At 38.1% G+C, this 10,930-nt stretch overlaps 3 protein-coding genes across 3 annotated transcripts; 1 reads left to right on the top strand and 2 right to left on the bottom strand.

The window, feature by feature from the left end:
* Positions 1-38: 38 nt before the first annotated feature.
* Positions 39-1,461, bottom strand: LOC108037582 (terminal uridylyltransferase Tailor-like). Its single transcript, XM_017114184.2, has 5 exons — positions 1,180-1,461; positions 879-1,124; positions 659-823; positions 320-518; positions 39-271 (listed from the first exon to the last, which is right to left on the bottom strand). The coding sequence occupies exons 1-5, from the start codon at positions 1,454-1,456 to the stop codon at positions 109-111; spliced, it is 1,050 nt and encodes a 349-aa protein (XP_016969673.2). The 5' UTR covers positions 1,457-1,461; the 3' UTR covers positions 39-108.
* Positions 1,462-2,399: 938 nt separating this feature from the next.
* LOC108037581 (argininosuccinate synthase) lies at positions 2,400-4,870 on the top strand. The gene is made up of 3 exons (XM_017114183.2): positions 2,400-2,595; positions 2,966-3,211; positions 3,981-4,870. Exons 1-3 carry the CDS (start codon positions 2,425-2,427, stop codon positions 4,821-4,823), a joined length of 1,260 nt encoding a protein of 419 aa, XP_016969672.1. The 5' UTR covers positions 2,400-2,424; the 3' UTR covers positions 4,824-4,870.
* A 539-nt stretch (positions 4,871-5,409) lies between these two features.
* On the bottom strand, positions 5,410-6,439 carry LOC123037218 (Golgi-associated plant pathogenesis-related protein 1). The gene is given in 5 exon segments (XM_044457007.1): positions 5,410-5,589; positions 5,642-5,767; positions 5,844-6,064; positions 6,120-6,254; positions 6,302-6,439. Coding segments are annotated over 5 exon segments (618 nt in total). The 5' UTR covers positions 6,350-6,439; the 3' UTR covers positions 5,410-5,501.
* Between the last annotated feature and the right edge of the window lie 4,491 nt (positions 6,440-10,930).

The following is a 10,930-nucleotide window of genomic DNA, read 5'->3' on the forward strand; positions in this document are numbered from 1 at the left end:
AGAAGCTATATTATCTATTTGATAATCGACGCGTTACATCTCGGTGAAAATCATTTAATCGCAATGTTTGGGTTGGGAGCATTTAGTAGGGCTTGGATATTGAACCAGTCATGTCTTAAAGAATCCTTGTGATTCTAGGCAGCATTTCTCTACAAAGCAGTCCAACATCGATTTGTTGATGGATGCCCCTTTGTTGTGATTAAGGTGAACCAGGTCCTGAATGGCAACTTGCTTATTTTGGAAGCGTCTTCCGTTTCCAAATTGTCGGTATCTAAAATTATGTAGCTTTAAGCTTGATTTCATGCTAATTTTAACTCACCTTTGAGGCATCATGTATTTTAAGTTGCTACGCAAGACTTTTTTTCCCAGATATGGACAAACAACAAACTTGGAAAAATTGAATGTCGAATAGAAACTGAAAAAGTCGGCTAATTTTTTGCGAGCTTGGTATCCATTTACTGGAACTTGCTCTATATTCAATTCGAATAACTTAAAATTACAAAATTTAGTTATCCACGCTGCGAATGGATTGAATAAATACACGATATAGCTTAATGATTATGAGGCAGTAATAGAAAGGGTTAATTATTTTAAGTATGGAAAGCGGCAAGAGATTAAACATTTCTATTGCTACCTCAAAGAGCTAATATGTACTCACGACCAACATCGGGTTTCAGACCATTTTGAAGCATGTAGATGGTTGGCAGATGTCTGCGCACTTGTAGAATGAATATTACCATAAGGACGAGCAAGTGGCTGCGAAAGGCCGAGTGAATCTGCTGTCTTTCAGCCCATCCCCTTAGATAGACGACCATGTAGCGAGCTGGCAAAAATAGTAACCATTAACTTGTGACTTTTGGGTCACCAACAACACCCACCGATTGGCTGCAGTTCGAAAATGTAGTTAACCAGCTTGATCTGGCCACAGGTCATGCTGTTCGAGAAGCTAATGTCGCACTGGATATTTGAGTTCTTGTGACGGACAACGACTAGAGGGCATCTGCCTTCGCAATTTTTCAAAAAGGCCCACTTTGAGGGATCCTTTCGAATAGCTTGGGCTATGACCATCTGCTGTTCGAGAACTTTTTTTGTCGGCTTATCGCTGTATACACCGCTGCAATTGCCTGCCACCAAATATATTGCTTATGAGTATTTCAGGTTTCTAGGAAATGCTCTTACCAATATCAACGTATATGTCAAGATCGGAGTCGTCACCGGCAATTCCCAATATTCGCGAGCCAAACAGATGGATTTGGATTAGCTGGGAAGGAAACTCCGGTCGCAGGGTCTTTTTTAGTTCATTTGAAATCTTTTGGTTGAGGCTCACATTGTCTTGCTTTTTCGTGGCCCTGCGTACATCATTTAAAAGAGAAAACCAAAAGTTCCGCCTTGCTTTTGAAGTAGGTCTATCAGAATCAGAACGAATATTTATGGCCAATTTGAAACTGCGATCCATTTTCAGTCACTAAAAGTTTACTAGTTTTATTTGAACCAGCTCGCACTATAAAATTCCCCGAATTAGAAAAATGGATTATGAAGGGCAGTGTGGCCATGATTTACAAATAATGTGCTTCTCAGTGCCTCATTAATGTCCCATTTACACCGCGCCGCTCTTTTCTAACTGGTCGAAAAAACGTCTTTCGACTTAAGCTGCTTAATACGCCAAAGAATACTGCACTTTAAATTAGCAAATAATTATCAGAAAATTAAAAAAACTATTAAATTTAAATTGTTTTTTTAATTTTTCTGTACAGTGGTACCTTGTCTTGACAAGGTAGTTGAGAGTATCCTTTAAAGAATCTTTCCCGCTAACAAGATTTTTGAATTTTTACTGTTGGTCAACAAGCCCGGTTTATTGACAGTACGACAGTAGAACACTCAATTCTAATGAACTGAAAAAAAATACTGTCACACTGGAAAGGTTAATGTTTTTCCACTGGCGAACTCGATTTTCGATCTGAGTACTTATGCTTATAACGATAGGAATTTCTGGGCTTATCGGAAATGTAACCTTTTTTCAGAGAGGTTATTTGTATTTATTTATTAAATTTTATATCAGAAGTGCCAATTTTCAGAAATATCTACGAAATAAAATATAAAAAACTCAGCAAAATTTCTGAAATAATAAAAAATAATTTCAGATTAAGGAATTCGATTTGAGTCTAATTTGAAAACACCTAAGCTTTAAAACTACATATGTATGTACATATGTAGTTTCAAAGAAACCTTTCAGAACGTTAATATTGTTGTTATCAGCGGCGGGAAGGCCGTCTTATCATCTGAGCCAATTGTAGAGAGAATTGCACGTGCGGACTGATAAGCGGGTTTTGATTAGACAGAGATTAGTGCAAGCTCTTCCAGCTAAAAACTACAGTGTTCAGTATTTGTTCACAATCGAAACGAACAGACGTAGAGCAGTGGAATATGGCTGGAGAAACAGTAATTTTGGCCTATTCTGGTGGCCTAGACACTAGCTGCATTCTTAAATGGTTGTTGGACAAGCAGTATGAGGTCATCTGCGTCTTAGCCGATGTTGGTCAGCAGGAGGACTTTGTCGCCGCCGAGAAGAAAGCTCTCAAAATTGGGGCTAAAAAGGTTAGCTGAGCAGAAGCTGAAAAAGCGCACTTACATACATATGTACATACATTCTATCTTTCATAAAAATAACATTACTATATAACAAAAAGGGAATAACTTCTATTAAATCTGCAAATATTTTTGGAAAAGTATTAAAGTAAAATTGACAAGGATATTTTTTTAATAAAAACAGAAACTTAAAAAAGGAGTTAATGTCGAAATAAATTTTCATTTGAATAATTATTATTAATTTATCTCAGCCCTCCTGTTTTTTTTAGTTTATTTTTTTAACTTAAAATTTATATTACCAATACCTGGACTTAATTTAATTATTTTGATTACCCATTATAAAGACGTATAGTAACTTGGTTATCCTCCTGACTTTTAGGTGATCGTGGCCGATGTGAAGCAGTCCTTCGTGGAGAACTATATCTGGCCGTCCATTCAGATGGGTCTCGTCTACGAGGAGCGCTATCTGCTGGGCACTTCTCTGGCCAGGCCCTGCATCAGTGTGGCCCTAATGGAGGCAGCCCGCCAGTGTGGAGCCAAGTATCTGGCCCATGGAGCCACCGGAAAGGGAAACGACCAGGTGCGCTTCGAGCTGTGCGCCTACGCCCTCAAACCGGATCTTAAGGTACGTCCGAACATCCGAGCAGTATCTGGCCGGCTGATAACCAAAGCCAGGGACAGATTGGCCGGCTAATCAGCAGCAATACACATATTCTTCCCCAAGTCGACTTTATCTAACTTTGTCTTGCACAAATATTGATTACAAAGGTAAAAATTATCATTATCAATCTCAGTCAGAAGTTTGCCAAGGATTAAAGGAGAAATTTATGACACTATAAACTATTTATATTCTTGTTCAGCATCTCCAGGAGAGTCGATCTAGCAATGTCCGTCTGTCCATCTGTCAGTATATATGTACGTCTTTCCGTTTTACCGTCAGTCCGTCAATCCGTCTGTCCGTTTCTAAGCAAACTAGTTTATCGGGATGAAACTTTTCCAAAAATCTTCTTTCTATTGACTATATTATGTAACTCCCAATCGGAAACATAAATTATAACTTCTTCGTTTTTTATATAAAAACGAGATAAGAAAGTTTCAAATAATTTCAGAATAATGTAAGCATCAGCTTGCGTAAGTTTGCTTCCGGTCTTGTTTTTCCTGATTTCAAAACACAACAAAATTTAAATGCGAGAACTGTTAAGTATACTTGTGATTAAACTAGCTTATTGTTTTTATTTTGATATTTTTATTTTATTGGATTCAATTTTTAAGATTTATTTATAAATTTACAAAAATATTTACCTAACATAATTAAATTAATTAAACCCAAAATCAGAAGATGGCTAAAATGTTCACCAGTACTAATGTTTTAAATATTGTTTTCCATATTTTAGATCATCGCTCCCTGGCGGGATGTGGAGTTCTGTCGTCAGTTTCAGGGACGCCAGGACTTAATTGCCTACGCCCAGCAGCACGGAATCGAGGTGAGCGCCAAGCCGGCCACTCCTTGGAGCACCGATGCCAATATCCTGCACATCAGCTACGAGTCCGGCATCCTCGAGGATCCCAACACAGTGGCTCCGACTAATCTTTACGAGATGACCGTCGATCCTTTGACCAAGGCGCCTCGTGACCCGGTTCGCTTGGTCATCCAGTTTGATCAGGGACTGCCCACCGGTGTGAAGGATTTGGCAAGCAGCCGTGCTTATACCAAACCATTGGAGATGCTGGAATTTCTCAACAAGCTGGGTGGATCTTATGGCGTTGGGCGTATTGACATTGTCGAAAATCGCTATGTGGGGCTTAAGTCTCGAGGAGTGTACGAGACGCCCGGAGGCACTATCCTGTTCGCTGCTCACCAGGACCTCGAGGTCTTCGCCTTGGACCGGGAAGTGCTGCGCACCAAGCAAGTCCTGCGGGATCGGATGGCCGACTACGTGTACAACGGGTTCTGGTTCAGTCCGGAGGCGATTTATGCCCGTCGATGCATCGAGTTGGCCGAGCAGCGAGTCTCCGGAACGGTGACCGTGGAATTGGCACCCGGTTATTGCCGCGCCATCGCCCGAAAGGCGGCGGAGGATGTCGGCGCCCTTTACAACGAGCAGCTCGTATCCATGGATGTCCATGGTGGTTATGTGCCGCAGGATGCGGGCGGCTTCATCGCCATCAATGCGGTCCGGATTAGGGAACATGTCCGGGCATTCGGTGCCTACGAAGTGCCGAAGGACGACAAATAACTAAGCCATAATTTTCAAAAAATACATTCAAGTTTTTTTAATACTAATTTGGAATGGTTTGTTAATGATGGGCCATTTCATAAGGGGAACCGAAGTTAAATTTAGAAAAATTAAACCAATTTTTTTCCCTTTAAGGACGGTTTTGGGATTTTAAAATAATATACCGAAATCACTTGAAATCGACACATAACTCCAGCAAATCTTGACAGTATATTCACGATACCTTCACCGTTTTGCAGTGTGAAGAAATTCTTATATTTTCAACATTAATACTAAGACAATAAACGTACTCATCAGAAATATGACAGTTTTTCGTAAATTACTTAGGTTTTCCCCTTTATTTATAGTTTAATTAAAAGGAATTTTTTGTTGGACCTTTCACTATATGCAATTTATGAAAATAATAAATAGGTATTTTAGTGGCTGATGTTTTTATTAACGCTGTTATTTTAAGCCAGAATATAAAACAAAATTAATATTATAGGAGCAAATACAATGTACACCTTCAAACAGAATAGAAAAACGAAAATTTTCTTAATCCAAAAGCTTATTTTGATGGCTACAACACCTAAAAATATTTGACAAGTTTGATTACAAATTACTGGAATTTATTTTAGAATAACCATTGCGGCAGGCTTTTTTTTATAAAAGGGTAGCCCACAACTTTTTTAGCCAATATTAAGAGATAGATTGCCACAAAATATATATAACATAAGGGATACAAAATAATATTATACATCTATTATCTTGACAGTTCGCACAATTTCTAAAAGTAAATTTCATTAAAAAAAGGGTCCTGATCGAATTGTGAAATATACTTATACTTTTTTCTCCTTCTTCTTTCTTTTTCGTAGCTTTTTTTCTTAGGAGGCACATTATCCGTGTACAGTCCCAGCGCACTTCCAGGTGGGGTATATCTGACCACCATTATGCCGTAATGATCACTGAAAGTAAAAGGATAGTGTAGCAGGAACGTCTTAAATTATAAATAGGTAAAGGATTTTCGAGCCTAATACTTACTTTATGTCAGCGTCTCCTTACCCCATAGATCTTGAAGACCGCCAGATCATTGCAGTAAACTCTTTAGCTCTGGGATCTGTAAAATCAAGCTGGCTTCCCCGATACCACTCGCTGACACACCTTGATAGTCCTCCTCTTACTATTTCATATTTGCAGATGTTTTCTGAGTATTTTGAATTGGTGGGGTCCGAATACGTATAATTACGCTTTTTGGCAAGTTTCTGCGAAGTTAGATCACTTAAACAAGCAGGCTATTTGAGTTGATATTAACCGTACCCTAGCATACTTTGTGCAATCTGCGCTGAGAGCAATATCCAAATACAAGTTCGGACATCCATGGCGATCTCTCATTCTGTTGGTGTCCCTCAGAACTATTATGGCATTATCCCAGTTGGCTTCAATTCTGTAGACCTGAAATGAACGATTAACTCATAAACAAAAACATTAACAATATGTACCTCGCAGGCCGCCAAAAGCACCAAGATTAAAATGTTTATAAAATACATACTAAATCGTTTAAATAGGCATTTTAAGAGATTCTATATACATAATTTAACAATAAATAAAAAAATATTTAACATTTTCGAGTATCTGAAAGGTTTTTCAAAGCACGATTGTGCAGGTTGCTTAAAATTAGATTTTCGCCTACGCCAATATATCATATTTAGAAATTAGACAATTTAAAGAAAAAAGATCATACTCATGCGATTTGGTTCAAGATTAAAATGTCTTTAAAACATTATATTTCTCCAAAAACAGCAATATATTTGCCAGCGTTTATTTCTATGTGAAACCGATCGTTTCTATTACAGTTGTAGTAATAGACATCAGTGGTTTTGAACATTAACATTTGAATATTAAACTGAATCATAGGGAAGGACAAAAGGATATTGACTATAGTAATGCTGATCGCAGTGCATGTGATGTCGAATATACCCGAATGGTTGAGCTAGAAATGTCTTATTTCTTGCGCTTAAAACATCTTACCAAACACATATTACGATTTTAAAAAACAAGAAAGGAAAGCTAACTTCGGGCGGAGCCGAAGTTGATATACCCTTGCAGAATATTATGTACATTATATTCTCCAAAATTATTCATATGATGCATTCTTAATACTCATAAAAGTTCCCAACTTCCTAACTTTAAAAACTCCAAAGTTATGGCATTTCCAATCGTTCAGTTAAATGGCAGCTATAGGATATAGTCGGCCGATCCTTATGACATTTGGTAGGTCGGATTGATTAACCAAATATAAAACCCATAGAAAATCCCAGCTTCCTAACTTTACAAACACCAAAGTTATGGTATTTCCAATCGTTCAGTTAAATGACAGCTATAGGATATAGTCGGCCGATCCTTATGAAATTTGGTAGGTCGGATTGATTAACCAAATATAAAACCCATAGAAAATCCCAGCTTCCTAACTTTACAAACACCAAAGTTATGGTATTTCCAATCGTTCAGTTAAATGACAGCTATAGGATATAGTCGGCCGATCCTTATGAAATTTGGTAGGTCGGATTGATTAACCAAATATAAAACCCATAGAAAATCCCAGCTTCCTAACTTTACAAACAACAAAGTTATGGCATTTCCGATCAATCAGTTATATGGCAGCTATAGGATATAGTCGGCCGATCCTTATGAAATTTGGTAGGTCGGATTGATTGGCCAAATATAACACGCATAGAAAATCCCAACTTCATAACTTTACAAACAGCAAAGTTATGGCATTTCCGATCAATCAGTTATATGGCAGCTATAGGATATAGTCGGCCGATCTCGGCCGTTCCGACTTATATACTGCGTGCAAAGGAAAGAAGGGTGTGTGCAAAGTTTCAATTCGATAGCTTTAAAACTGAGAGACTAGTTTGCGTAGAAACAGACAGACGGACAGACAGACGGACAGACGGACATGGCTATATCAACTCAGGAGGTGATCCTGATCAAGAATATATATACTTTATAGGGTCGGAGATGTCTCCTTCACTGCGTTGCACACTTTTGACCAAAATTATAATACCCTCTGCAAGGGTATAACAAGAGAGAACGCTATAGTCGAGTGCCTCGACTATTAGATACCCGTTACTCAGCTAAACAACTTAATATAAATATGCCTTCTTGTATGTTTTTCGCCGCTCGAATTAGCTCCCGATTTTTATGTTAAAATCGGTACCTAGGGAACACCACGTGGAGGACGTTGATTTGAAACGGGGTCTTTCAAGACATTGGTACCACGGGCCATGAATGGCGGAAATGTAGGCGCTAGCCAGGCTTAAGCGTTTAATGGGTTTTTGGGCGTTAGAGTGGGCGTGGCAAACTTGTATTAGGCCAATCGATAGGTATTGACGAAACAAATACATATCAATTAAAATGTTCATAATAGCATCAAAACTGTGGCCACAGCTTGTGGCTTGTGGGCGTCAGAGGGGGCGTGGCACCATTTTGAAACAAACTTGCGCTGCGTAGGAACTCCTAAAATCTACATGCAAAATGCCAATCTTCTAGTTTTTATAGTTTCCGAGATCTCAGCGTTCATACGGACAGACAGACAGACGGACATGGCTAGATCGACTCGGCTAGTGATCCTGACCAAGAATATATATACTTTATAGGGTCGGAAACGCTTCCTTCTACCTGTTACATACTTTTGCACGAATACAATATACCCTTTTACTCTACGAGTAACGGGTATAATAAGTGAATCTCAAAATATGCATTAAATGGTCAAATTCGTCCACATAATACTGCTGCAATTTTCTACTAACTTAGTTTATTTAAATTTTAACTTACACACTTTTATTATTCTTTTAAAGAGACTAAATCTTTTATTAGTTTATACGATCGAACCAATCCCAGCATCAAGACCATTTTCGGTTATGGGCAATCCAATTCAACTGCATTCTTGCTGAATCAAATGTTTCACCCACATGCACTTCCGAATGACATTTAGATATGTAATTTCCATTGCAATCAATTCGAGTGTTTGTTTAATAAATCTACTGCCCGAGTGTGACGGCGGGGACACTTGTAAGGGCATTCGAATACACAATTAATGAAATACTAGCATACAAATAAATATACATACGTATATCATTTCCAATATTTGGCAGAGCTGGGACAAAAGTAAACAGAAGAGGCAGCACTGCTCCATGTTGGATTTCCCAATTGCATTAATCTTATTTCCAGAGTGGCCCAGGTCCGGCGAAAGATGAGCAAAACAAAAGATGCTTCTTGTGCATACACATTCGCACATAAATGCAAAAACTAATATTATTACAACAAATAAATAGAGACTCTCGGCAACTCCGGCAGCAGCAGAAACATTGGCTGAGATTGTATTTCAAACTTGTTGGATATTTATATGTCCGTCTGCATCTGTGCCTTCGTGTGTAGGCAAACATTGTCAATCCACCGACATGAATTGATGATGGAGGCGAGTGTCGACTGCCATCGAAGACATTTCCAAGCTCGGGGAATCGGGACTGGGGAGACAAGTCCAAGTGATGAAAACTTTTTGATAGAGCTAGAAGCTCCTGTAGGTCTTCGTGATTCAATATTTAGTTAAGTTTTTATTACTTAGTGGTATTTTCTTTGTCTTGTGGTAAATAAATTGAGGCCACAATTTCGCATTACCAAATTAAAGCAATTACAACTATAAGCAATACAAGAAAATGTTTCTTAGTAATTAATTTTAAGATTTTAAGTTCTGTTAGTAACTTTTTTTAGTTTTATTTATTAATAGAGTGTGCGAAAAATATTGGTCTTCAGTACTTTACTACATAATATTACTCATATAAATAACTACTCATTTAAAACTTTTTTTTTTTTAACGAAACATTATGGTACCGTGTATTTTGCATTGTATACTGTATTGACTGTTGAACTAACCACAAAAACTATTGCTTCATTTAACGTTGAATCTTGTTCATGTATAATGTTAAATTTACAGTAAAATAGTAATTAATATGTGATGTTATATGTCTCATTTAATATTATTAATTTCAGTTACTTTTCGCTTTAAATTCAACCAACAATTGTTATTTTGATTTGGTAGATTAAATGTCAGACGGAACAATTCATTTTTATACCCTTGCAGAGGGTATTATAATTTCAGTCAAAAGTTTATAAAGTATATATATTCTTGATCAGCATCACCAGGAGAGTCGATCTAGCCATGTCCGTCTGTCCGTCTGTCTGTTTCTACGCGAACTAGTCTCTCAGTTTTCAAGATATCGAATTAAGACTGTGCACACACCCTTCTTCCCTTTGCACGCAGTATATAAGTCGGAACGGCCGGGATCGGACGACAATATCCTATAGCTGCCATATAACTGATCGGAGATGCCATAACTTTGGTGTTTGTAAAGTTAGGAAGTTGGAATTTTCTATAGGTTTTATATTTGGGCAATCAATCCGACCTACCAAATTTTATAAGTATCGGCGCACTATATCCTATAGCTGCCATATAACTGAACGATTGGAAATGCCATAATTTTGGAGTTTTTAAAGTTAGGAATATGGGGTTTTTTATGAGTAGCAAGAATGCATCATATGAGTAATTTTGGAGAATATAATTTACAGAATATTCTGCAAGGGTATTTCAACTTCGGCTCCGCCCGAAGTTAGCTTTCCTTTCTTGTTTTAATATATTTTAATATAAAAATCATGGTTTAAATGAACAACGTTTTTCAGTGTGTGACCCACTGCTGTTTTGATAATCAATGCCGAATTTCAGGAAACTCCGCCATGTGGTTATCCTGCCCGAAAAGGCCTTTGCCCGTTGGTCAAGCGTATCACTGATAGATAGTAGCACAAAACGCCGGACTTGAAACCGCGGCAATGGACCAACTTAACTCAACTCGACTAGGGTCTGGTGCAGCCCATCCATCCATGGGAACATCCAGGAATATATCCATCCATCAGTGGCAGGGACAATGTTGCTTTTGTTGGTTGCGTTGGTTGCTGGTGGCATACGATCAGAATCAGACAGCGTTGACGTTTCAACTTTGTGCTAAACTAGGCGAATGGCAAAAAGGGCTTTAGCCCAAATATGGCGAATGCAACCCCCCATAAATGCTGAA

Source organism: Drosophila rhopaloa, unplaced genomic scaffold, assembly GCF_018152115.1.
Source record: "Drosophila rhopaloa isolate 14029-0021.01 unplaced genomic scaffold, ASM1815211v1 contig_155, whole genome shotgun sequence".
Classification (NCBI taxonomy): Eukaryota; Metazoa; Arthropoda; class Insecta; order Diptera; family Drosophilidae; genus Drosophila; species Drosophila rhopaloa.